Source organism: Opisthocomus hoazin, chromosome 7 (genome assembly GCF_030867145.1).
Source record: "Opisthocomus hoazin isolate bOpiHoa1 chromosome 7, bOpiHoa1.hap1, whole genome shotgun sequence".
Classification (NCBI taxonomy): domain Eukaryota; kingdom Metazoa; phylum Chordata; class Aves; order Opisthocomiformes; family Opisthocomidae; genus Opisthocomus; species Opisthocomus hoazin.
Genome location: NC_134420.1, coordinates 5,685,594 through 5,712,557, shown reverse-complemented (window position 1 = coordinate 5,712,557; position 26,964 = coordinate 5,685,594). Strand labels below are relative to the sequence as shown.

At 40.0% G+C, this 26,964-nt stretch overlaps 1 protein-coding gene across 3 annotated transcripts in view; it reads right to left on the bottom strand.

Annotated features, from left to right (window-relative positions):
* Window positions 1-26,964, bottom strand: part of NELL1 (neural EGFL like 1) — a 302,534-nt gene that overhangs the window by 143,182 nt on the left and 132,388 nt on the right. For all 3 annotated transcript variants that reach the window (XM_075426698.1, XM_075426696.1, XM_075426697.1), the window contains exon 13: window positions 10,942-11,067. In XM_075426698.1, coding sequence (XP_075282813.1) covers window positions 10,942-11,067 — 126 coding nt within the window. The remainder of the gene's footprint in view (window positions 1-10,941; window positions 11,068-26,964) is intronic.

Here is a 26,964-nt window from a genome sequence, read left to right as displayed (position 1 = left end):
GTGCAAAAAAGACAGTATTGTTTTATGTTGTTGGGGAATGTGATTACATGTGGAATGTCTTTGCTTTACTGCAAAGCCACATTTATGACCTAAGTAAAATACGGGATGCACTTCAGAATTGGATAGATACCAAGGAATCTACCTGAAAGCAAGGCTCCAAAGATCAGAGGGTTCCTTTACCCCTTTGTGGACTGCATGTGTGCCTAAATATACACATTCTTAATTAACCATTTGAAGAAGAATTTGCCATGTCAGATATTCCACAAAATACTACTTTCAACATTTGTGCTATATTGAAAGCAAAAAAACGAACAATAAACAAGCAAGCAAAAAACTAGCATAAAGGACAAATGCTGGTAGAGAGCTCAGCATTACGAAAACTTACATACATTAAGTTTTGTGAAACGGAACCCTCCATTCTGAGAAGCACAAAGCAGACTAAACCAACTCCCTAGGATCCTGAAAACATGGAAACTTTTCTTCAGCAAATGTAAATAGGAAAAAAATATTTTACCCTTACAGGTCATTACGCTGTCTCTCCATGGCCTTTTCTCGGCAGCGCTGTTTTCTGGCCCCTTCTGCTATCATCTGTCATAACAGGAAAGCTTTCTCCAAAATACGTCATTATCTCAGTCTAGCAGCACGAACTGCATTTTCTAAAAAAAAACCTTTATTTGTAAACTCTGAAAAGCAAAAAAATCTAAGCACATAACAATGGCAATAGATTATTCTAATGGGAGCACGATTAGCAAGACTAGGTCGTTCATTTGTCTAGCTCTGTTCCACTTCTCTGACAATGAAGAATAGGAGTTATTTCTGGGAGAGTCAGAAAAATCCCCAGTTTGAGCAATTATTGCATGCAATCATGTAACTAAATAGGAAGTTTCATACTAGGAGGCAAAAAGCTTACAGTAGAAAGCATAAAAATATTAACTACAAAGCGATAGATCAAAGCACCTCTCTTTCTCCCCCTCCCTGCGTTATTCCCAAAGGCTGTATTTCTTAAGGACCGAGCAAGTCTGCTTGCCAGCGGCAGCTCTTCTACACCCTTTAAAATTATTTCTAAAAACATTTCAGAAAGGCAACACTACCAGATTTATGGTTATTCATTGATGTTTACAAATCCAGAAATAAATTTAGGATAGCTAGGTTATCAGACATACTAGCGTTCACCTGCAAATATCACCCACGAGATCTCTTTATACTCTTGTTCATAGCCTGAACATAAAGGTCTTCCACAACCAGAATGAGACCACCCAAAAGGGCAAACCGCAATGCACCCCTTGAGAGCAACAGAAACTCTGCCCCGTCCCCGACCCGCTAGCGCACACATTTCTGCTGAACACAACATTTTTAAAGTTACCTGGGAAGCTGCAGAACCAGCAATGCAAGCGTTGCACGATCTACAACACATGTCCAAACAGGGCTTAGAGAAAACCCCATCCACTTCAAACAAATAACAGATGCCCATCATTGAACCAGGGTCCTAAGGTCTTTTCGCTATCAAAGATTGCTCAGAAGGTGATTCTTTGATCACTTGTATACAGCAATTGATACTCAAGAATCAATAGTTGTAAATAAAATATTAGCTTTTTCCCAATCAATATTCACACTTCTATGAAATATTCAGCACAGGTATAAAAATGAGATCATAGCACAGTAAGAAATTTTAATATATTATTTCGGTGTGCATAAAATACACCTTTAGATTAAAAAAGGAAAAATCAAGGCCTGCAAAACCCTTTGTCATATATATTTCTCACTGTCAGAAAAGCCCATCAGACAGAAGCACCATGAACTTTCTGGAAAATTTTTTGTTAACAAGCTTTATATAATTGCTTTGTTTCAGAAATAAAGGCCTTCCTTGGGAAATCTTAAATCCAAGCAGCAAACACAAAGAGACAACAGCAGAGCAGCCAAATGCTGCAAGTGTCACAGATCCGCCAGTTGTTCCTTGGCAGACTAGTCGCATCCACCAGGACACACTGCCTTTCAGGAGGAAATCCCCAAGTTACACCCTTGTCAAATCCAAGTTACTATACCACAAGTTCCTGGCCTTTCTAGAGATCCAGTGATTGCATCCCTGATCATTTCCACCAACCCTTAAATCGAAGTGGTAGGGATCTGGCACTCCCATGTTCTCATGTGAACGGGCTCCTCGTCCTCCTCTGCGGGATTTCTTTGGGAGAAATGCATATGTATGTGCCGTACGCTGTATGGATTTTGGTCACAGCAGAATCCAGATACTACACACTGCAAGATACACATATGCATACTGGAGGAGCATTTGAGCCTTTTTTCCTAATGTTTTCTAACTGAAAATAATGTGCTCATTATTACTGAAATCAAGACACGCCACATAACCCACTCAAGCACCAAAAGCGAACGCTATAGAGAGTCTGTATCTGGCCATTAGTCATCCACCTGACATTTCTTTGTCTAACTGAACAATGTGTTTGGACAGCAAAAGAGGATACAGCAGGGTAAAATCGAGAACATGGGCAGCGTTGTGCCTGGCTAACCAGCCTTTGGCAGCAGACATTAACACAACCCAGGACTCTGAGAATCAATATGGGAGGTGTAGGCCACCTCTGTCTGACTTGCTGACCCCATGCACACTGCACCTCTTATCTGGGATCGTGCTTTTGAGCATCCTCCATGACACACCAACAATCTTGCAACTGACTGCAAAAAAACTTCTGTGAGACAACAAAAGTTTGGGGGCACAGGCCCAGAATTTTCTGAAGGGAAAACATCAAGTTTGGACGAAAACCTCCTTAGAATATTTTTGTACTCTTCAGCCATAAACCTAAAACATAGTCCTTTAGGTTACAGATTTGAAGAATAAAGCATATTCACGCTAAGAGATTTTAAATACTAAGAAGGACTGCAAATAGAAAGGTCAAAGCATTCTCTGTGTTCACTGAGAACAGGACAAGAGGTGATAGACTCAAATCGTGGCAAGAGAGATTTAAGGTAGCCATTAAGCAAACCTTTCTAAATGGCAGAGTAAGTACTGGGGGGGGGACACAGACAAAAAGGGTATTCAGAAATTTCCCTCACTGAAGTTGTTTAGTTTTTTTCAAGAACAGGTAAGCCAAAGGATGTTTCAGGGTCCATGGATTCTGCCTTGAGGAGGAGTGGTGAACCACATGCCCAGCCCTATGATTCAGTTAATTGCATGATGTAGCAGGAGAGTTCCATTCTGTGTCTGAAGAACAAAGAGTTTGTTACAAATAGTTTCTAGAAACAGAATAAAGCATGGGGGCATTTTTTGCTTGTTTGGACAGAGAAGATGACAAACCCTGACTGTTAGCGCATCAAAAAGATCAGAACTTGACTGAATAAACTCTTTCCCAAAAGCAAGTTACACTCCTGAAGGTTTTAAACATTTACTGTGGAATCAGACAGCTAAAGCATGAGAGCTTTTTGCTTCTAGCCACTGACATCGATCCCACAGCCGCTGCATGTTTTCAAGATGGTGTGTTCCCACTATGAAATCAGTCTGGTGGCTCTCATTTCATCTCTCACCTCATGGACTGCCTGTAGTAATTCCTAGCCTTGGGAAAGACATCAAGAATTCACGGACCACAGAAATGGATTTAGTCCTATTATATCATGGAGAAATGCTGCCATAAGAGAGCTCAGGACAAATGCTGACCAGGTGACATGGAAAGGATTGCCCCTTGCTTCATCTTTAGATGACAGCCTCTTTCATGGGCCTTGAATGAGCATTAAATCAATATATTTAAGCATGAGCTTAATGCTTAATTTCATGCATATGCAGAACAATCTGAAATACTACATTTTTTTGGAAGAATATATACCAACACGAAAGGCTGCAGCTAAGAAATCATGTAAAAATGCTAATTATGCCTAACCAAAGAAATACAACTATCAGCATGATTTGTGGTCAGCTGTTTAATTAATTTTAGTATTAATAAAGTTACAGAAAAGCAATGTGTCAAAAGGACTTCAAAGGATTACCAACTACTCTGGACAAATTAGCAACACTTCCATGCCTAGAGCACAGGGAAGCACAAAGATGTTTAATTAAACTATTTACCAGTGAGGAATTTAAATCACTATAAATATTACATTTTTAGTACATTTTTTCCTAAGATTGAAAGCACTTAGGAGCAAACAATATGCAGCTTCCCCAACAGCATTTTTTTAAAGGAAGGAATGTAAAAAATGTTGTAGTTAAATCCAGCAAATGAAGGTGAAGTTGGGAACAAAAGAGTGTAACACGGCATTTAAAATAAGAGGACTGGGGAATAATTCAACTCCAAAGTAACAAAAGATGTTACAAAACTGCATGGAAAGAGGAAGGAGAAGATTTATAATATGGGGATCACGTGGTTACTGAGGGCCCACGCACACTGCGCTTCAGTGAAATGCTATTGTTTCTGGTGAAAATATCGATACCTATAAGAACAGACCTCACTGTTCACTGAATATCTGTTGGTATTTGTCTGTGGTTTTCCTACCTCCAATTTTTCTGACTCTTGTTTACTAGACTCTCCAATGCTGCCACTGTCCCAGCATGAACTTCAGCAAGATGCTCTGCTTCTCTTTGCCTTGGCTTCCCCTTCTTCAAAATAGCGACTAAATACTTATCAGCCTTCTAGGGATGTGTTGAGAAGCTACGTGACCCATGTGAGTACAGTATTCTCTGACAATATCAACAAATCATTCTTTGTAGTACGATTATAAACAGAGCCTCCCTATGGCAGGAGTGCACCAGTTGTCTCTCTATGAGGCTCATCTAAAGCCAAAATGAAAAGACTGAAAGCTTTGTATTTAATTAATGAGTTTAAGTCAAGACCCGTGTGAGTACCTCAGTCATTTGATGTGGAATTACTGCTTTTTTGTTTTGCAGGATTGACTCACTACTCTTCTAGACTTCTGTTGACTCGCCCTGCAGAGCAAAGAAATGCTCTCTGATGCAGGCAATACCCACCGGTGCATGGCTTAGCTGCTGCTGAACTTCGCCAACAGCCCACCAAAGGACTTGAAACAAACAAGTCCACATTTCAGGGCACCTGGAACTAAACTACATTTCCCTTCACACTTCTGGGAACAGGGATGCTATTGGCTGCAGTTGAAACAAGAGAGTATTGCTTAAGACTAGGAGCTAAGTCCTGTCCTGCCTTTTAGCACCCGACACACAAGGACCTCGGGAAAAGAGAGACCAGCATAAGAGTGTTTTGTGCCTGCTGAGTTAACATAATCATAGCGTCATCCCTTCAGGTTGACTTCAGACCAATTTCCAGGTGCATGTGGAAATGCCTGACTGTTGCCCTGAAGATACAGTGCAGCGAGAAGACAAGCACACAAATGAAGCTGCAGCTCGTAGAAGGACAATGGGCTGTTCTCAGTGTGTAGAGGACGGAGCGGACTCCGAAGCAGGGAATGCTGCAGAGCAGTGTATAGTGCCAAGTATAGATGTATTAGCACCAAGTAAAATCAGTAGGGTCCAGATCTGCACCCATTGCAATGAACAACTGCTACCTAATCTATAAATGGTGATACATAACTGTGACCCCCAACCCAATTATTATTTTCATAGTGTTTCTTTAAAAATCTTGTAGCACTAGGCAAGATACTTACTAATGACTTCCTTCAGAACAGCAAGATCTGAAGAGGGGTCTTCACCAAAACATACCTGAAAACTATTCCTCCACACACCTTCCTTCACTGCCTGCTGACCCAGACTGGGGTTTTCAGCTAACACAGATGTCTATCAGTTCACCACCCCCGGGCCATCATGTCAACAGTGGTAACATTTGTTTACTGACCTCTGTGAACATCCAAGACCCTGCGGAGTACCTCAAAAGTTCATGTGCCACACCGAAAAATATTAACATCTCTTTCTTGAACACTGATTTAGTTCACCGAGAAGGAAATGGGGGAAAAGAGGGTCAGCAGATTAGATTGCAGAAACAGCACTGTCTTTCAAAAATGTGACTGTATTATCAATTGGCTGCCTAAAAGCTTCTATTCAGGTCTTTTTCAAGCATATACAGCGGTTCTGGATGAGAGGCCAGTAACGTGCCTTTTGAGATTGCCACTTCACGCTTGCGAAACTTGCCGCATTATTAGTATTATTACGGGGTCAGCGACACCACCTTGAACCTGACAGGTAACTCCAGCAACAAAAATCTAAAGGCATCAATTTTCGCAATAGCAAACAATTTGAGCAATGTTTGTTCTAATCATAGCAGGAAATTGCTGCAGTTGAGTTGCCTTTCACACATAAGGGAGGGGAAGAAGGGAAGAGCAGGAGAAGGGGGCTGCTGTTTATTTCCCTTGAAATTGAGATTTCTCAGAACTCTATGCTTTTCTATGCTTTAGGTACAACTTTTCCAATAACATGCGGCAGAAGGGCTTCTTCTGAAAGGTGCATTAGATTCAAAACTGAATGCTACTCCAGAAACCAGACAGGATAGAAATGAAGGGAGGACTTGTAGGATAACCTGTCAAAATCATCAAGTTGTCTTATTTTCTCTTCTCTACCTATATTGTAAATTCAAATTAGCACATAAACTACTGACTAATATTTCAGTTCTAAGACTTCTTCTAAATAATGTCTTTCTATATAATATCAGTTTTTCCACAGAATTAAAATACTGAATGATGTATTTTGAAAATAATTCCTGTTTCTGCAGTAGATAAGGGCTTGCTTTTTACAAGTAACATATAATTATTTTAGTGACCCCTTGCTTAGAGAAGCCAAAGGTGAAAAGTTCTGTGAACAGCAGCACATAAAATGAGGACTAAAAAAGGTTTAAAAGCACAGTCCAGTATTCAACCACCACGCAGAACTGCACAACTCCACAGCAAAATCTGGAAGTGGATTCCTTTCACGGAAGAAAAACATCTGTCAGCATAGCTCGGTGCATAAAGAGGAGGATGCTGGCATGTAGGTCACACCACAGTTTGGCAGAACATGCTGCTGGCATATGCTGGGTGGCCAGATAACTTTCCATGCTGTTTCTTCAGTTGATGTCCCCAGGGCCAAATGGGCCGAGTCATTCTCAAGTCCAAAGGAAGTTTCTTCCTTTTGCAAAAGGACCACCAGTAATACGTGCAAATAGATGAATAAACATCTCCTGGCACTCTCATTTGTAAATGCCTTTTTTAAACTTTAGTGCATAATTAGTGAATAATTGTAGGAAATAAAAAAAAATAAAACCCCAAAACAGAGCATCCAAGCCAATAGTAACTACACAAAATGAGACAAAAACAACTTATTCTTCAAATGACTGCAGGATTTTAGGAACTTTTCAGTGTCTCATGCAGCCCCAAGGAAACCATTGCAAAATGAGAGTATATTTTTTTAAAATGGTTATCACAGATGTTAAAAGCCAGGAATCTTTATCGTGATTATCACGATGGTCTTCATAGAAAATGCCAGTACTATGCAAAAAACAGATGAGACCCATCTACGCTGTTCCCTCTTCATATAAGAATCATTATTACAGATAACCTATAGTCTATTAAGATGAAACAGCATTTGTTTACTTGATTGAACGGCGGTGGGACACAGAAACTATATACTGTCATTTCTAACTACAGAAAATCAGACATATACATGCATTTCCAAAATTATACCAGAGAACAGATGCAGCCCATCAAAAATAAAATTACAGGATTTTTATTATGTAATTTATAATGCTTGGAAAAAAACATTAAACCAAATAATGCACTTCTGAAGCAAACTCCCAGACTGGTATGTTAGAAGAAAGCAACCCAAGAGAACTTATTTTTCACTAAGCAAGCAGGGTAGAAACCTGTAGAAGTCAATAAAATGCTTTAAATCAGTAGATTCCAGTAAATGAGAGCATCTGGAGCAGCAAATCTTGCTGCCATTCTCAGAATGGGCAAGACTGTCATTTACCTGAGAACAGATAAACAACCTGTCAGCATCACAGAAAGAGACTGAAAGAAGCTTCCTAGTCAAGGGTAACTTTTCTTAATAAAATTGTCTTTCACTCAACAACTTAATTAACATTCAGAGCTCAAAGCTCTAGGAACAGGTGAGCAGAAAAACACTAACGTACCTTTCCTGGTGAATGTAGGTTAAAGTGATTGCTAGGCAGACTAACCTGTCACAAAACACCATGGGATGAACCCTCAACACATCAAGTCTTTTGCATGTGTTAGACTGAATATTGATCGTTTATTAAAATAGGCACTACTTAATTTTAACTCATAGTTCAGAATTTAATACCATTGTAGACTTCATCTAGAGTATCATTTAAGTCACTCTGTCTCTGTGACTGCATTTTCTATGCACGCAGCACAGCTGCCAACACAGTAGCTTCTTACTGATAACCACAGGAAATTCCCACTCCACAGTTCTCATGACCAGAAATAGGAAATGTTATTCAAAAATTGTTTCGGGAAAAAAAGTTTCATCAACACCAAAATCGTACAAATTAGTTTCGAGAAAGATGCAGGGTTATAAGAAAACACACTGGAAGCTGCATAATTAAAATTCAGCAATATCCAAATGAATTCATTTTTGCCCAATTCAGATTGACCCAGCATGTCAATATTCACTCCATTTCTTTTTATAAAGACAGAACCCTTAATATCAAATTGAAATATTTCATTTAGCTCAAAGAAGTGTTTCTGACTTACAGCTTCCACATATCACTTTTCACCTTTTGAAAGCCACCAGAGCACAGGGCCCAGCCACCAAGGCCACCAAGCACAAGCCTGCCCCGCGACACACAGAACCTGCTCCACAGCTGACAATGACTTTGTACCTCGATGTATTCGACTCAGACTTCTCAAAACATGGTACCTCCTGCTCTGTAGAATAACTCTGCTTTTAGGTCAACAGTATAGAAAATACATACAATGCTGTGCACATGCCTTAAGCGCTTATGTTTGAAAGTTGTTAACCCCTACCTTGAACCCATTAGAGTCTGAATCCACACACACAAAAATCAGCTGCAATCAGAATGCCAACCCATCTCCGGCCTTCAGATTTGTTTGAATAAAGAGGAATTAATTTTAAAAACTGAGTAATAGCTACAATCTATTTTGCTTGTGCCTGCTACATATTGGTGCCAGCATTAGGGGGAACTAGTTAAGTATTTGCTGCCTGATTTCTTTTTATTTTCTTATTTATTTAAGATTCATGAGACGAAAAGTCCATATAAACATAATGCAAGATACAAAACCAGGATTAGTGCTTCTATTGTACAACACTTATTTTAAATATATTTATTATTATAACACACAATTATTTCCAGATACAATAGGCAATAAACCAAGTTTCTCCTAATCTATATTACACACTTTCTGCGCTTTTTAACTGTGATGTCAAAAAAGAAGTCATTTTAGCAAGATAATAAATCTGCAAGAAACAGTTATCTCACTAATTCTTTTATTTCATTCTTATACTGTTTCTGGACCTTTTGTGTGCATGCACTTTAAATGAATGTTCACCCATCACTATCAAGCAACTTGTCTTACCACTTCACACTTTTTCTGTAAACCACAAATATCCTGCTTTCTAAACCATTTGCATGCCTAATGACAGTGCCTTGCTGGAAGGAAAGGAACAGTAGGAAATTAGTAGTGCATATAAGAAAAGGAAGTGTCAGATTATAAAAAACCACTTTACCCATCACTGTGAAGGCCGTTGCCTCACACAGTACGTGCATTTAGTACCAAATTTTAGGTCTGACACTGTTCTGACACAGCAGGTTGTAAAAGGTCAACCAAAACTCAACAGTTTACTCAAAAGACACAGATTATACAGAGATAATGACTCTCTGGGCAAAATAAAAATCAGTTGTCTGACAGCTATTTAGTATCAGCCTCTCGCAAGAGGTGGGCAGAACTTTCCTACAGTTTTTATAGACTACATAATCTCAGCTACAAGACACGCTGTCATCATGAAAGCCAACATTTCCTATGACCTTCCCTAAGGAAAACATGTACATCATAATGTAATTATTCCGGCATGGAAATCATTCTCGTATTGAATACTCCTGTACCATCTTTCCACTTGAGAAAACAGCTCACCCAACACAATTCTAAACATGGTATTGTGTCAAGCTGACTTATTTCCATTTCAATAAATCTGCCTGATATTTTCCTCCCTTGCCAGACAGGTGCACCATTAAAATAATCCTGAGATCAGCCTTCCTGGAGGGTTGTGATTGAAAGATGTTATCCAGTTAGGCATAGATGGACTGAGCATCTCAGCAGCTTCTCACATGCTTCCACAGATTGCCAGGGAAGGTTTCCTTAAAAACTTCTAGATGGAAACAGGACCTACCTACTTTCCGCTAAAAATTGTTAGCGCTCATTTTGCTGACAGGTATTAAAAAAGAATCACTGGATTTATTGTCTAATGCTATTGCACTTGTTCTCTTTCCTTAATAACATGTGTCACAGTCCTGGATACATTAATTCTCAGCATTAATAATAACAATTTCCAAACCATCTAACAATGTATTTTGAAGACTTAACACTTATTCAGTTTTGCTTTTATATATTTGCATCAGCTCTATCCAGAAAGCTTCTCCTCCTGGATAATTTCTCATGTCTTAATCCACTGACCAGTTTCAAAACACAGGTAATAAAATGGTATTTCTTCTCCCTATACATGTGATCTCCTCTGAGCTTTCGCACCTCTCATGAAAGCCAAAGGGGGGACATGAAGGGACCATGTCCTGGATGACAATGGCACTCCGCGTGTGCTCCACAGGGCTTCCCAAGCCACCTTCCAAGGAGCCCATATATAGGAAAGGTACCTCATGCACCATTTACCTGTCTCACTTGTGCCTAAATTTTCTGCCAGTGGAGGACCAGCTGTTATGTGGCATTTGGCATAGCACAGGGTCTAATCGCAAGCTCGGCAATACACGCAACACAGAGTACTCTACTACTATTGCTGTATACCTGAGAGCTCACCTGTACAGGAGAAATCATCCACACGGACATATCCCATGACACAGTCACAACGATAGGATCCAGGCAAGTTAACGCACACAGTATTGGCGTGACAGTAATGCATCTTGGCAGCGCACTCGTCAATATCTGCAGGGAAGAACCACCAAGGAAAGTCACAGTCAGGCTTAGTGAAATGGATAACATGACACAGTATTAGAGTAAGAGAACGTTATTTCCATTTACAACTCCAAAGGCAATCCAGTTTAACTCTGGCATTAAAGAACAAGGAAAATTTAGTAGAAAAGTATTCCTTAAAACAGAGCTAAAACTCCCGTATCACAGTAATGGGTTCCTTCCACTGTTCTTCATGAAATCCTACATTTTTTTAACTGGGGAAAAATAACACATACATTTGGGGTTTTTACTGTGACAATGTTAAAACACAGAAACTGATGCAGATTTTTCAAACACATAAAACAGCATCAGAAGTATGCAACACTGAAAATCCTAACTCTCTCTCATCAGTAAACTGAAGCACGAAGGCGTAGTAACTCTGTACAGCATGATATCAGTTGCAGCACTGGACAGACACAGCATGGCAATGTTTGTCAGGGCGATGTAGCAGATTCACCTGCAGAGTTGCTCAGCAAGCGCTCCAGCCCCCGGATTCACCCAAGTGCTCTGACAGGGCCCTATCCCTGAAACACACACTGCCACTTCCACATCCCGCACAAGCGGAAGATTAAGCCAGTCACCCAAGCCCATTTTACACCCGCATTACATCATGCCAACGGCAAAAAAAAGATGACTTAGGAGTGGCAGCAACTTGACCCCATATCTCTGTTTGCTTGAGCAATCTCTACTGTGCTGCAAATCCAAAATTCAAAACTGTTTTCACAGTAGCGAATCACACCTATCATTTACTTGCCTGTTTAAATATCCCAAAGCTCTGTCGTATCATAAACTGTAAAATCTTCCCCCTTGCTTCCCCACAAAACCGGATATTACTCTGAAGAATTCTCTCTATTTTTTTCTCAGCAGGATAGATTTTCCGCATAGTAGCACAGATTTTACATAAAGTAATTCATGGTTTTCAAAAGATTAATTCTAGTGTTACATATGTCCACACAAAGAAAGATGAATCAGACTCATTTTCCCCCACCCCTGTTGCTTTCGCCTTGTTATTGATTGCTCACGCTCCAGAAAGGTATTAATTCACAACACAGCCGAAGCACCTCCTCAGCTGGTGGGGTACAGATGAGTTGGTCACCCCACAGCGTGGTCTCCTACCACATCCCTCTGCGCAGCCACTTGTGGAGAAGACCAAGCTAGAGTTTCCCTTCTCCCTCACCACATGGTGCTTATGGAGACACAATGGAGATGCTACAAGGGGTTAGTACCATAACATCAGGATTTAAGCCCAAGAGGTGGGGGATTTAATTAGGCCCATACTGAGTTCTTGGTTGCCTGAATTCGGGTATCCTGTTTAACCTCTCTAAACCACAGCAGCTGTCGTTGAGATACACCCACATTTTCCAGTCTCTGAAAATGAAACACATGCCAGCTATACTCACACTTTCTATACTACAGACATCTGTCCAGCAGGAACAACTAGCTAAATCACTCCGTGTTGGCCACCACACAGCTGTCAGCTGGCAGTGATTTCTGACTGCTGCCAACCTGGGCTGAATTGGAAATGATGGCCTGGAGGCAAAGGACTTTGTGCACAACTGCAAACACCTTGAACTATCTCATTGCTGCATTTCTGTTGTTTCTGTTGCAGTGCCACTTGACGAAATGAATTTTAAAATGTCAGGAGTATCAATATATGGAAGATAAAAGCCAAGAAAAATCCTCCCACATGTCTTGTTATCACACCACTGAGTGCTAGAGCCACTTGGGAAACACTCAGGTGTTGACGTGTGTTCACACTGTTCTGCTTGCAGCCTCTTTTTAATAGGCTTTTGGAGCATCGCTTTGAGGAGTTTTGTTCTTGCATATCTAATAATTTTCTAGCATAAAAGGAAAAGGAACAAAAAGATATCTGAAAAGAAAGCAAGAATGTCAAACCAGCAACCAATTCACCTGAAAATTAACCTCATGTGCTCCCCTCTTGTCTCCAGCTTTCTCACCGAATTCACTGGACAATGCTGCTCCTCTTTCTTCCGCCAAAGGGAAGCGAGCAGATTAAAGATCTCAAAGGTGAAGAAATTTGAACTTCGATTCATTGCAAGGAAGGCCCACATCTCAAAATATGAGAACAGCCAGAGGTAAAAAGAAAATGCACAACCTATGTGAAAATATCGCTGTGGAAGAATTTCTCAAAAGGAGACTACGGACTTCAAGTGATGACTTGACTATAAATAGGGGAATTGAGAACAACTGACACTGGGTTGCTGTAAAAATCCTTGAGTCCACGAAGAAAAAGGCTGGGCCTAGCAAAGGAAGCAGAAGGAACAAAAGATCCCTCTCTTCAAACTTTGCTCATTTATTTAACACTTTTCTCAATCTTTCTTGGTGCATTTTCCATAAACCCTTTCAGTATTTCACACTTTCTTTTACCCTTGCAGTATTAGCCTTCCACTAATACACCTATTTACTTTACAGAGAATAATATTGAGAGGTCAGAACTGGCAATAGTATTTTCTTATTAAAGCCTGTAGGGCAATGCTAAAGCTGTTGTTCTGGACTACATTTCTACAAATTCTTGTAAAAGGTTAGGTATCCATCACAAAAAGCTTTGGGTTTTTACTTAATATTGTTAGAGTAAAACCCATACAGCACACAGTGGTATATATCAGCTCAGCTGTAATGGAACTCAAATTGTGATTCATGTGTATAGATTGCTTGTCGCATTTGAAATATTAGAGCTCATCTTCTAGTGGTCTTTTGAGGTGATAAAAATACATGATTTATGTTTCCCTCTAGACTAGTGAAGTAGTTTGTTTTTCTTTTAAAAAGGTATACTTACGGTCTTTAAAATGAGACTTGACACAGCATAATGATCATTCACATATCACCAGCTTCCATCTACATAAGCTAGCTCTTTCCAACAACAAGGACATTCGGGCTTCGGCTTTTCAGTAAGGACCATTACATTACAGGGTGCATTGGTTTGGTGCGTGAGAACTATTCTGCTGGGTTCAAGTGTTTCCTTCACAGCTAGCCAAACAGGGATCATTGCCTATACAGAGCTCTCTCTACCACAGTACCCACCTATCCTATAACTAATCAGTTATCACCATTACTCCATACCATTCTAACTAGTGTTTGTGAACTTATAGGGAAATACACATGTATTATCTTTTATTATGTGTGCCAGTGCACTCAGCAATGCTATGAGTACACCGAGACACAACACAAGAAAAGTATCTCAGCGCAGCTACCTGCTTGGTACCTGACCTGCTTTTTGCCGCACAGCAGGTGCTCATCGTCTCGTACCAACCAACCAAGCAAAATAAGATGGAATGGACAGACAATACAAAAGGTGGTCAACACATGGCCAGCGAAAGAAGTTTACTCATCCTCAAATGTACTTTACAAACTTTGCAAACTCCTTAACCCTTTTCATGTCTGACTTAGAATCCTATAATTGAATATTTAAACACAACCATGAGACACCAAATCACAACCAGAGCATTTTTACTGTTTGTCCCCTCCAACAAGAGTCACGTCACACCAAATTAATCTCTGCTGTAAAGAGGGCACAGTTCCTGTTAATGGCAATGGGTTCTGTCCAATCACACAGCATGCAAAAGGGACCTACTGTTTTTTAAATGGTTAGTCCTGTAACAACCACAAGCGAGCAATCTTGAAACACAGTGCACTTTGTAACTGCAGACCACCATTTGCATGCATTTAGTAATAAACCATTTGGACACTAGCAGTATCATCACCTGTGGTTTGGGGCTTCATAGCTTAACTACTGGAAGACAATAACATTGAAATTAAAAACAAAATTAAACAAACTATGAAGTGTTCCAGAGTACCAACAGATGATGTATTTGGAAATCTGCTAAGTATCAGAATCAATTACTCCATCTGCAGCTCTCTTCCAACTACTCGCTCTCTAGTTGGGGAGCATATTTTCCCTAACTTAATTCTAATTTTCAAGCACTCTAAGAAAGCAAAGACAGAAAAGCACAGACAGGAAACAAAGACAGCTTTGCAGCAAGCTCTGATCTCTAATTCATGACTCCCAACTAGAAAACATTATTAAGGGGGAGGAAATTCCCGTCCCCTCTTTTTATTCAAGTTGATACTATGCCTTGACTTGAACTGTATTAAAATATGGTCTAAATAATCTAGATTTTTAAAAATGACAAATCAGCCTGTGTTGTCATTTAAATAATATAAAATTTTAAAATATGTTCACAAGCTGATGGAATCATATAAATAGTTTCCAAACAGTGCAGCATAACAGAAGCGGAGCATATCAGAAGTCCTATGCTTCTGCAAAAATGAACACACGCCATTTTCACTCCACTGACCTAGCAGCTCCTTGTTCATTATATTTACTTTTTGTTCTCCAGATTCTCCCTGATTCTGTCCTCTCCTGCTCTCTTCTGTTTTCTTTTGCATATGTCCAACATACCCCACGCCTCTTTGTTACCTTTACCACAGCGCTGGTTTCTGAAGTTCTACAATACAACCCGCAGGGAGCCATAAAGCATAGTAGAGCAGCAGTCAGCAGTTCCCCGTGAGCTGGCAGCAGCTCAGCTTCCTCCAGTTGCCTGAGTAAGAAAAGACTAATTCTTGGCTGCGAATGTTTAGGCTAGCCTTAAAACTGTTTACCAGCTTGGACTCCTTGATAGCAATTCATCTTCTCTAAGGCAGTGCAGACACAAGCGACCCTCACCACTCATCCGACTGAGGGACAGAGCTGCTGCCCAGTCAGAGGCAGGGAAATGACCCAAAAAAAAAGCAAATAAGCCAAAGGAAAATTTTCCTTTCAATAAAGCGAAGAAACATTACCCTGATGTCGTTAAGTAACTAACTAGCTAAAAATGCCTTCATAAATTAGGGCTCGTGTAGCATCACCTGGGAATCCATAAGCAATAAAATAACTATCAATATAATAACATCAGAAAGTACTATCACTTTGACTTTTAGAGCATCGTTAAAATGGTGCGGCCTCTTCCTCTGGGCACAGTGTAAAAGTGCTTTACATTGCTATACCTACTTTATGATCAGGACAAGAGTATCAATATTTCAAATCTGCTTTCTGTCAATTTAACTGCCCCTCTAGGGATGACAACTGTATAACTATTAGGTTAAACAAACAAACAGATAAATATTTAAAAACACACACTAATATGCAAAGCACACTTCAACTGTCATACATTCCAGTGCAGACCAGCCCTGAACTAATGTAACATTCATGAGAAGGACAAAAATAAAAATTTAAGTGAAGTTACCTTCCTCCTCTTTATTTCAACACTGTTAAGCTTAAATTCTTCTAGCAATCACACTCAAGAAAGCAACTGGTCATTCTCAAACGAAGCTCATAACATTAGCACCCCTTTGCTACCTATTTCTCAGCAACACTGGTAAACAGTCCACCCAGCAGTCACACAGGAAAGCCGTTGCTTCCTAAAACCTGCTCTGGTGAATTTCAGCCTTAAGACATCAAAATATTGCCTCGGTACAAGATGAGTTCCTCTTCTCCATCCTTGTTAACGCTTACAACACCACACAAATCATTAGTCTCTTCACTTTAGGTTATGATTTTTTTCCTTAAATAATGAAAATAAAGATATATAGCTTTTCATAACCCAAGTCTTCAATGATCTCATCAACTCCTTGGAGCCAGGATATTTCAGCTACGGTCCTTTTGGTCGTCGTTCCTCAAAATATCACAATCATATCATGAAAGACAGCACTAGGATCTTTAAAGCTTGCTGTCCAGACCACCTCGTGTCCCTCTAAGTGCCAAGATTTTCATTCTTCTAGTAAATTCTGCTCCTTTCTAAGGAAAACTGAAAATTTGCAGTTCCACTCTCCCTTGTGCTTTCCATCATCACACTGGCAATTTACGATGCATTATTAAATGTCTGTGTGGTTGGTTTGGGCAGACGGTCCTCAAGAGCTTTGAGATCTCTTAGGATAAAAGCAGTTTATTTAAACTGAACTTTTCATAAAAGATCATTTAAATCAGTTCGAAAGCTGCCCCTGATGTATCAGTATTAAAGAAAATACAAGTAATGTGGTGGTTTTTTTAACAGAAAGGAGCTGTTTTCTTAACCCTAAGTGAATGACTGCATTCGTTTGATAAATATATTAATAGAAAATGTTTGCAGACTTATAAATACTACTTTTTAAAAAATGTTTGCAGCTATAGCTCTTAGGGACGGTTGATAACTTATTCATAAGGTATCTCTGACAGTTGCAAATAGTTAGTTTAAAAAAATACGCAGCCAGAATTCACATATGATAATACAGCTTAGAGAACACAGATTAAAAATAATCATAAAAAGCAGAATGAAACATTTGGGGGAACAGGTTTTGGCTAACGGCAGCAGCTCAGTCATTTTCTCATACATGCCAACGCAACTAGAAAAAACAAGTCAAGATCCTTCTTGTATAATAGTAGACGCTATGATGTTTAGAACTTCACTGAAATCCAGATTGCTTTATCTAGGATTATTTAAGCCTTTTAACTTTTTGATTCTAATTATTTTGTGAAAATATACCGATATTTGTATTTAGCATGCACGGTAGCAGAACGGGCTACTAAGCAGTGTGCCTGAGTGGGTGTAAAGACTTTTCTTTAAAGATGCTGCTTAATTTGCTCTTCCGCTAAGGGGCTTCTGAGAGGCTATGTAATGAGTAAGCTGCTTTCCAGTTTTGGAGTCTGTCTGGCCAGCAGGATTTAGAACTTCTACCCAAGTCAATGCCACGGTCCTTGCTCCCCAGCTCTGGCCTCTTGGACTCAATCAAAGCAGATCAATGCCTCTGAGGATAATGCGCTATGAGGGATTCGTGGATTCTGAGGAACACTCATTACTTCCTCTCATGGACATAATGGCAGGGAGGTTCTTCATCACCCGCAGCTATTTTAACATCCTCAGAAATACCAGCAGCTATTTCAAGAAAGAATTCTGTATTTCAGGGAAATGACCTGGTGTCTATCAGAAAAATGCAAAGAACGCTTTTATGTCCTCTCAGGCTGTACTATGCCCTCCAAAGAGTAAAGAGCAAGATGCGACTGCTTCTGATTATAATGAGACCACTTCAACTAAAATGGAGTTAATCCCAAACAAGCTGGTGCTGGCCCTCCAGGAGTTGTTGGCTCAGAACTTTGCAGGAGCGAGCCTACAACACGAGAAGTTATCCACTCTTTGGCTATGAGCACCTAGGTGATTTAATGGGTTACAGACCTATCACTGTTCCCCTCGAGAACAGCATGACGTAATGAACCCACAGGGATCTGTGCAATCTCTGTCTGTAGTCAGACTAACATTCTCGATAATATTGCCAAGGACACTGCAATAGGTAAGAGCCAAATTCAGAGCAAGATAAAAGATAAACTCAGAAAAAGGATGCAGTACAAATATGATGCATATTGAAAATATCTCTTATAAAAATGTGATATTAGTAATAAGTCCATGTGGCTGTGAGTCACATGATTGGGTTAGCTTGTTCTTTCATGTTAGTTTTGTCTTAAAAACAACTCACACTGCTGTTGTTTTTTGTGTTTTTTTTTTAGAGGTGGTATGTTCAGTAGTTCACATTACAAATTCTTTCATCCATCACTCATTATTCAAAGTTAGTAAATAATCATATTTGCATATGCTGCCTTTCTCAGAAGTTTTCTTGAAGCTTCACTCCAAATGCTAATTCTGGAATAAATAAAAAGTCCTGTAGATGTAAGAAGTAAAACGTGGGGGTACTCAAGGGTCATCCTTGTAAATGTAATAAATGCCTGCATGGCTATGGCGACATGAATCCCAATAAAGAAAATACTGCTTAACTTCACCACAGTAACCATGTTTGGCAGTTCATCAGAAATGAAACAGTACACAAAACAGTACACACAAGTGTCCTGGTGGACAACAGGTTGACCATGAGCCAGCAGTGTGCCCTGGCTGCCAAGAAAGCCAATGGGATCCTGGGGTGCATCAAGAAGAGTGTGGCCAGCAGGACAAGGGAGGTTCTCCTTCCCCTCTACACTGCCCTAGTGAGGCCTCATCTGGAGTACTCTGTCCCGTTCTGGGCTCCCCACTTCAAGAAAGATGAAGAGCTACTGGAGAGAGTCCAGCGGAGGGCTACAAGGATGGTGAGGGGACTGGAGCATCTCTCCTATGAGGAAACGCTGAGGGAGTTGGGCTTGTTCAGCCTGAAGAAGAGAAGGCTGCGGAGGGGACCTTGGAAATGTTTATAAATATCTGAAGGGTGGGTGTCAGGAGGATGGGGCCAGACTCTTTTCAGTGGTGCCCAGTGACAGGACAAGGGGCAACGGGCACAAACTGAAGCAGAGGAAGTTCCGTCTGAACACGGGGAAGAACTGCTTCCCTCTGAGGGTGATGGAGCACTGGAACAGGCTGCCCAGGGAGGTTGTGGAGTCTCCTTCTCTGGTATTCAAGACCCTCCTGGACAAGGTCCTGTGCAGCCTGCTGTAGGTGACCCTGCTTCGTCAGGGGGGTTGGACTAGATGACCCACAGAGGTCCCTTCCAATCCCTACCGTTCTGTGATTCTGTGAGAGCCACTGGCTCTTTCCATCCTGCAGCAGGAAACAGACACTCCAACCACAACAGAATCCTATATATCTTTCCCTAAAGCAGGAGATGTTTTGGGAATGTCCTAGCTGTTTAGAAGATGGTTAAAAAAATGAGGCTCATCACAAAGCATACGTGGGACACATTCTTGCCACCAAAGATGATTTGATAAGCCAAACTGTAAATTGTGAGCTATACTGTCACAGTCTGTCAACACAGCACAGCACATCTCCAGGCAACTGCAAGCTTAAAAGTTTGGAATCACCAATTTGATGTTGTTCTCCATTACTCCGCTGCTAAAACCCGGAGTATGATGACAAGGGTCTGATCTGTGCCATGCTCCTCCAATGAATCCATACAGATCAACAAAAATGTAAATATCTGTAAAGTCTGTTCCCTTACATAAATGGTGCTCATCAGTGCAATACAATCTGCCTGTCTGGGACATAGAGGAGTTAACAGCTTTCCCCTGGCTAGAACCCATGACAGAAATCTCAACAAATTACTACAGGGAGAGGAGTAGGAAGAGTTATATGTAATAAATCTAACTGGACTACTCTCCCTTAGTATTTAGTACCACTCTTTCACCCATTTTTCTCCTTCAAAGGCTCTTAATGCACGAGATTTCATTCTAAATCTAACTACTTCAATGCTTGGCTGTAAGAGTTACCATTACATAAGTCTACGTCAAATAAAAGGTTATGCTACTACTCTTCCCAAATATATTACAGCTCATTAGAAAACAAAGCAATATAACCACTCCATTCTTACAAAAATAACTCTGTTCCCTAGAAAGATTGCCTCTAGTTCACTGATTACATAAACGTACTCCCAAACCCTTGCTTGCTTTGGCTTTGATTTCACTTATGAAAGAAACTCCTTTTGGATCTCAGTAAGCACTGATGGAATAAATACTGCTGCTGGAAAAGGAATGTCAGATTTCTGTAATAGATTCACCTCCTATTTTTTAGTCTTTCCAAACATTCTTAGAGATACCAGTGGATGCTTATATGAGGGGTGAGGGGGGAAGGGGAGAGGCACGGGGAGCTATGTTTTCCTCTAATCTTCCATTCACCTACATTAGCCAAGCAATATGGTACACTGAAATAACTACATCCATTTTCATTCAGCTAATACCTCACCTTTTCTGTCCCTTCTATCTGATTTTACTAATGACTAAGGGTGAACAATGGATTACTGTATCAAAATGAACAGTTCTTTCTTTGTGCCACTATACTGAGAGTAATTACATTAAATACCTGGTTCCATCAGCACTTGTCTTCTAGCGTCGTCCACAATTTTTGTTTCACTGTTCTATTTTTATCCCTAATGCTCTTACCCAGTTTGTCTCCTTCTATCTATGTCCTACGATATTGACTGGTTTACTCTTTCAAATCCACACAGATGTTATCTTCAAATAATAAATTGTAGAAGGCTACCCATATAATTGATCTGGAATCCCTCTGCCTGTGGCAACCTTTTACTGTGGCATTTTGAAGGACACTGTAGCTCTGTGAAAAATTAAATGCTGATGAAAACTGTACAGGTTTGGGTTTTTTGTAGGGCTGATGTCTTTACCATGCCTAAAAAAAGCTACAGTCCCTAGAAAACTACTGGTCTTGCATTTTATTAGTAGCAAAAAAATCATACAAAATTAACACTCCATCATTTTCACACTAAAGTAATTCGTTCACTCAATGACCGTTTGTGCAGCGTAAAGCAGCGCACAGGTAATGGAAAAATATTGTCCCATGTTGGTAAAAACTCACTGTGCCCTATCTCATCTATTTATGGCCTTCACAACACTATTTGCATTTTACCCATTCATTATTCATCTGTTTCTATCACATCTTGTTCCTCTATCCAACTCTGCTGAAAAATCCATGTGGAAACATTGACTTTCAAGTGGCAGACTCATCACCATTGCTAATTTGGCAACTATGCCACAGAAGTCAAACCAGGTAGTTTCACGTGACAGAGGATTTACTGATTTTATTTTCATGGGTCCAGACTACTCCCTGTTAATCAGGTTCCACAGAGGGTTAGAGACAAATATCTAATTCAGGTAAGAAAATTATAGATCATTACAAAACAGTTCCTTTCCTAGTATCCCTCTAAGCCATGCTAAACACCTTTCTTTGTTCCACATCCTTGCTACACAATCCAGTCTTATTGTTTGTGCCTTTGTAAATTATTCTATAGTGTAAAAATAAATACATAAGCAAACATCAGCAGAAGAAAAATGCCCAATTTTAGATATTACAAATATTTTTTCTCTATAAACATAACCTTAATTGACATAACTGAAAAGATGCAAGATGCATTTCTTCTCCAAGAAAATATGGTAATAGCACTAGTTACTGAAACAGCCATTTCTGGTTTGCAGATCGCAACAATACCACATTCCTTAGGCAGAACCTGAGTTGAGTTAAACAAGAGGAACTCTAAAAGAGCACGGCGGGCCATCCAACAGATGATCACAATAATATTCTTCACCTGCAACCCAAATTCCTGACCCAACAGCTAGTATGAAATTTTATTTTACCTGCTTTGCTTTTAGCTATGAAATTGAACTGGTGATTTAAAGCTTTCCCCTTTGATAACATAGTCAAAGTTTAGCTGCAGCAAAAAAAAAAAAAATAAACCAGGACGCTCAGGTCCTTACTATTTCATTTCTAATAACTCTGCATCCAAATTACTATATCCACTATCATCACAGTGAGTCAATGATGTCTTTACTCCCATTTCCTTGATCAGTATCAGCTACCAAGGAATTAGATTCCGCAGGTTCCAACAAGACCAGTGGTCAGAGCACAAAGAAAGGAGGGAACTGAGAGATGCTAACTCAGTCCTCCCCAGCCATGAAAACTCACCGCAGGCATGTCTGTTGTTTGGTTGATATTTTAGCGGAATATCTTGAATGGGCACGTGCCCTCCTGCAAAGAGCCTTACTGCAAACAAGCATTCTGAGACTCTTCCAGAAGCAGGATTTTAATTTGTAGTACACAGCGCCCTGACCTTTGGGAGTGGCGGTCAGGAACAGAGGCAGCACTGTGTTGTTGTTCGTGACAATAAGTTACTATTTTGTTACCAGCACTATTATGCACTTACATTTCAGAGCACATTATCAGCAACAAGTCCCAGTTCTAGCCAAGCTTTTACTGACCGTAAGCAGATCTCTCAAAACCCAAGAAAATCCTCTGTGAAATACAGGACCATACAGCAGGGCAGCGGCAGAAGCATACATCAATTTGGAGTAATCCTTGTGAAAGTTAGTTCAATGAGCTTTGAACCAACCTACTGAACAATGTATATACACATATTTGCGCACTGCAGAGGGAGGTGAATCAACAAAGATCTCACACTGAATGAGGAGAAAGGAAACGAGAGTTGAACAAGAGTTACTGGTTTCAAATTCTGTGCTCTGTCTCATTTTTTTTAAGCTAGATTAAATTTTCTTTAAAAGCAAAAAAGTAACTCTTAGATTGACTGTTGATGAAAGCTTCATGGCTTTTGTCCCTAGAAAGAACCATTACAAAAACAATGTGAGCTTCCACTGTCAGCGTAAGGATGGAGACTTCTATAGTTATCTAAAACGCAATTTCACCATCTCTATTAAGCAGCAAAGTTCTAGACTGATTTCATTGGTCATTCTAGATTAGTTGTAAAAAAAACTATGAAAAAATGAAAACAGCAGAACTAGATAAGCTATGGATAGAAAGTCAGTATCAAAAATCAGTGCAAAAGAATCCTCATCTCCAATGGTTTCCAATACTCTCTCTTCCCTCCACATACATTTCAAGCTATTGCTATCTTTTTATTAACAGCAATGTAACATAGTCACATTGTAAGACACAGCATGAAGTCACCCACATAGCACAGCCAGACAGGACACTATCTGTTTTATGAAACTATGCCACCTTTGCTAGAGAGTTCTAAAAACACAAAAGGTGGTAATGATTGTCAACGTAAAGGGACCCCACACAGAATTCATGAGATTATAAAGATCCTACTTTCAAATGCCTCTGAGATTTCTCTTCCTTACACAAGTTTCTCATTTTCCTTTTTGAAAAACAATCTGAGAATACGAAGCCCACGTCAAAGAAAATCAACGTGTCTATACCAGCTTATAATAGGGAATACTAATCTGTAGCTGCCAAGAATGGAGAAGAGAGCTAGCAGGCACTGGTGGGACTTGGTCCCCCAACAGGCCTGGCTGCTGCAGATTACTACATGACCCTTGAATCCCAGAAAAGAGGTGTTTAAAAAAAAACTGCTGGAACAGGAAAAGAGCGTGAGGAGGAAGGAGCAGCAGAGACAACATGTGATGAACTGACCATAACCCCATTCCCCGTCCCTCTGCACCACTTGGGGGGAGCAGGTAGAAGAATCGGGAGTGAAGTTGAGCCTGGAAAGAAAGGAGGAGTGAGGGGAAGGTGTTTTAAGATTTTTTTTTTATTATTATTTATCATTGCGCTACTCTGATCCCATTAGTAATAAATTAAATTAATTTCTGCAAGTTGAGTCTGTTTTGTTCATGATGGTAATTGGCGAGTGATCTCTCCCTGTCCTTATTTTGACCAGCAAGCCTTTTGTTTTCTTTTTGTCTCCCCGGTCTCACTGAGGAGGGAGAGGGATAGAGCGGCTTGGTGGGCACTTGGTGTCCAGCCAAGGTCAACCCCACCATACCTCGTTATTAGAAAATTCATGCATTTGCAGAGGCCTAGAATAAGCTCCCAGCATTAAGGAACTTCAAAGAAAGCTCTATAAAGTTTTTTATGTCGAAGTAGAGAGTCATATATTCCACCCACTTTTGCCTATCCAGAAAGGAGGTTTTATTTCTGGGCTTGTTCAGCCTGAAGAAGAGAAGGCTGCGAGGGGACCTAATATATACTTACAAATATCTGAAGGGTGGGTGTCAGGAGGAGGGGACCAAGCTCTTTTCAGTAGTGCCCAGTGACAGGACAAGAGGCAATGGGCACAAACTGAAGCAGAGGAAGTTCCATCTGAACATGAGGAAGAACTTCTTCCCTCTGAGGGTGACGGAGCCCTGGAACAGGCTGCCCAGGGAGGTTGTGGAGTCTCCTTCTCTGGAGATATTCAAGACCCGCCTGGAAAAGGTCCTCTACAGCCTGCTGTAGGTGACCGTGCTTCGGCAGGAGGGTTGGACTAGATGACCCACAGAGGTCCCTTCCAACCCCTACCATTCTGTGATTCTGTGATTCTCATTACCCTACTCTGATGTGATTAGCAATAAATTAAATTTATTTCCTCAGGTCGAGTCTGGTTTGCCCACAATGGTAAATGCTAAGTGATCTCTCTGTCCTTATCTCAACCCATGAGCTTTTCATTGTATTTTCTCCCCTCATCTGGTTGAGGAAGGAGAGTGAGAGCGCAGCTTGGTGGGCACCTGGTGGCCATAGCCAAGGTCAACCCACTTCATTTACTTATCATTTTAAACTAAGAATTTCATTTCCTTTAGCTTGTGAAAAAGTAATCTAAGTGATTATATCATCATCTTTGTTAGCTCTTAAGTACTAAAGAATGAAGAATCAGAGATCCATTTAAGAAAGGCAAAATTAAGATTTTTCAAGTTTCCACTCTGCTTAAGTCCTATAAGAATGATGCTAATAACTGTAATTTTAACAACTGATAGATGCTGTTTAATTAGTTGGGAATTGTTTTTCATTAAGGTGAGTGATGTACTGAAACCCTACTGAGTCATAAAACCATCACTTAACACAACTGCCAGCCTTTTTGAGGCAATTCACCTGACATTCTGTTAAATCAAAGGAAAGGTGTGACTACTGTATCTAGACTGCATCCATATTTCTGGGTATAATAAATGTCAAGGAAAAATTAGTAATGCACAATAACAAGTTTTTTTTACACAGAGCACATGCTGCTTTCTCACAAAACATTGATATTCAAGATAAAAAATACTTTTTCTTTTTTTTAAGTCATCCACCTTCTTCCAGTAAAGAACAGCTTCTTGTCCTCCTGTAGTGCTTTCACAAACTCAAATATAAATAAGTGAAATAATGCATCGACACAATAGACTCATCAATCCTATAGTCTAACAAAGCTGAATACATAGAAATTTCTCCTTACCAATCAGTTTCTATTTGCCTTCTGCTTTTTCAGAGATCTTAACTTTGTTCTTTGGTTCTACCTTCTCATTATGTCAGCAGCCCTAAAACACTTCTTTTGTCTAGTCCACAAGCGTGAATTCACAAAAAGCTGCTCTCTGACTGTTCAGGCACATATTTGAAGACAGTTATGTTCCTTCTATCCTTTCAACCAAGCTATACATATCTAACTTCTGGTCTTGCCTCATAAATCAGTTTCTACAACCCCTTCATCATTTTTACAGTCCTTTCTGAATAGCTTTCTATTTATTAATTTTAAATTATCTAACTGCACATGCCATTTGCCTCAACGTGCCTCATGCTCTGAACTCTACTTCTGAATCTTCACCAAGATTTTGGAAAGGTAAAATCATATGCTGCTTTGACCTTGAAAAATTATCCCAGAACCAGATTCTGTTAAAAGAGTTTTAGGGAAAAAATGAAGGGAAAAAAATTACACAGGAATAGTGAAATCACTGTGGTTAAATTATTTTGAGGTTTGTACAGTAGCCTAAAGACCTCCTAACCAAAGAAAGACTGGTACAAACTTCTTACAAATTCAATTACATAGCATAGAATTTGAACTGATTCTAGGTTATACAAACCTTCTTGCTGTTTTCTGAATAGGTACTAGATTCTTGTACTCTGATAACTCCCCCAGAAATCTGCTATCACTTAACATACAAGGAAGACGCATCACTAAGGATGATGGGTAGAGGATGTTCTCTTTGGCTCAAGGACAAAACTCAGCTCATGACGTGCACTAGAATGTCCGCACGCCAAAGTTTCAGCTGACAGAAAACCAGACAGCTGACATTTGTACGATTTAAAAAATTGGTATACACACACATATTCGTATATACGTGAATTAAAACAACCCTCAGTTTCCCCAGGCAGATGCAGGAGGGGCTATGCTCCCTGTGCATGCTGTGTTCATCTTAAATAAAGGCATCCTATCCACACTTTAAAACCCTAAGGTGTCTATCCGGGCATCCTAAGCACAAGCGTATAATTAAAGGGACATCACATAGTGCAATCTGTACAGCAATCAGTAACAAAAGATAAGTGCTAACAGAAAGTAGATAAAAATCCAAAAGCATCCATCTTCATTCAGTCACAGGGAGTCTTTAAGACTTGGCTAGTAAATACTAAAAGCACATCCAGGGTATTATTACCCAGATGCTAAAATTCATATTTG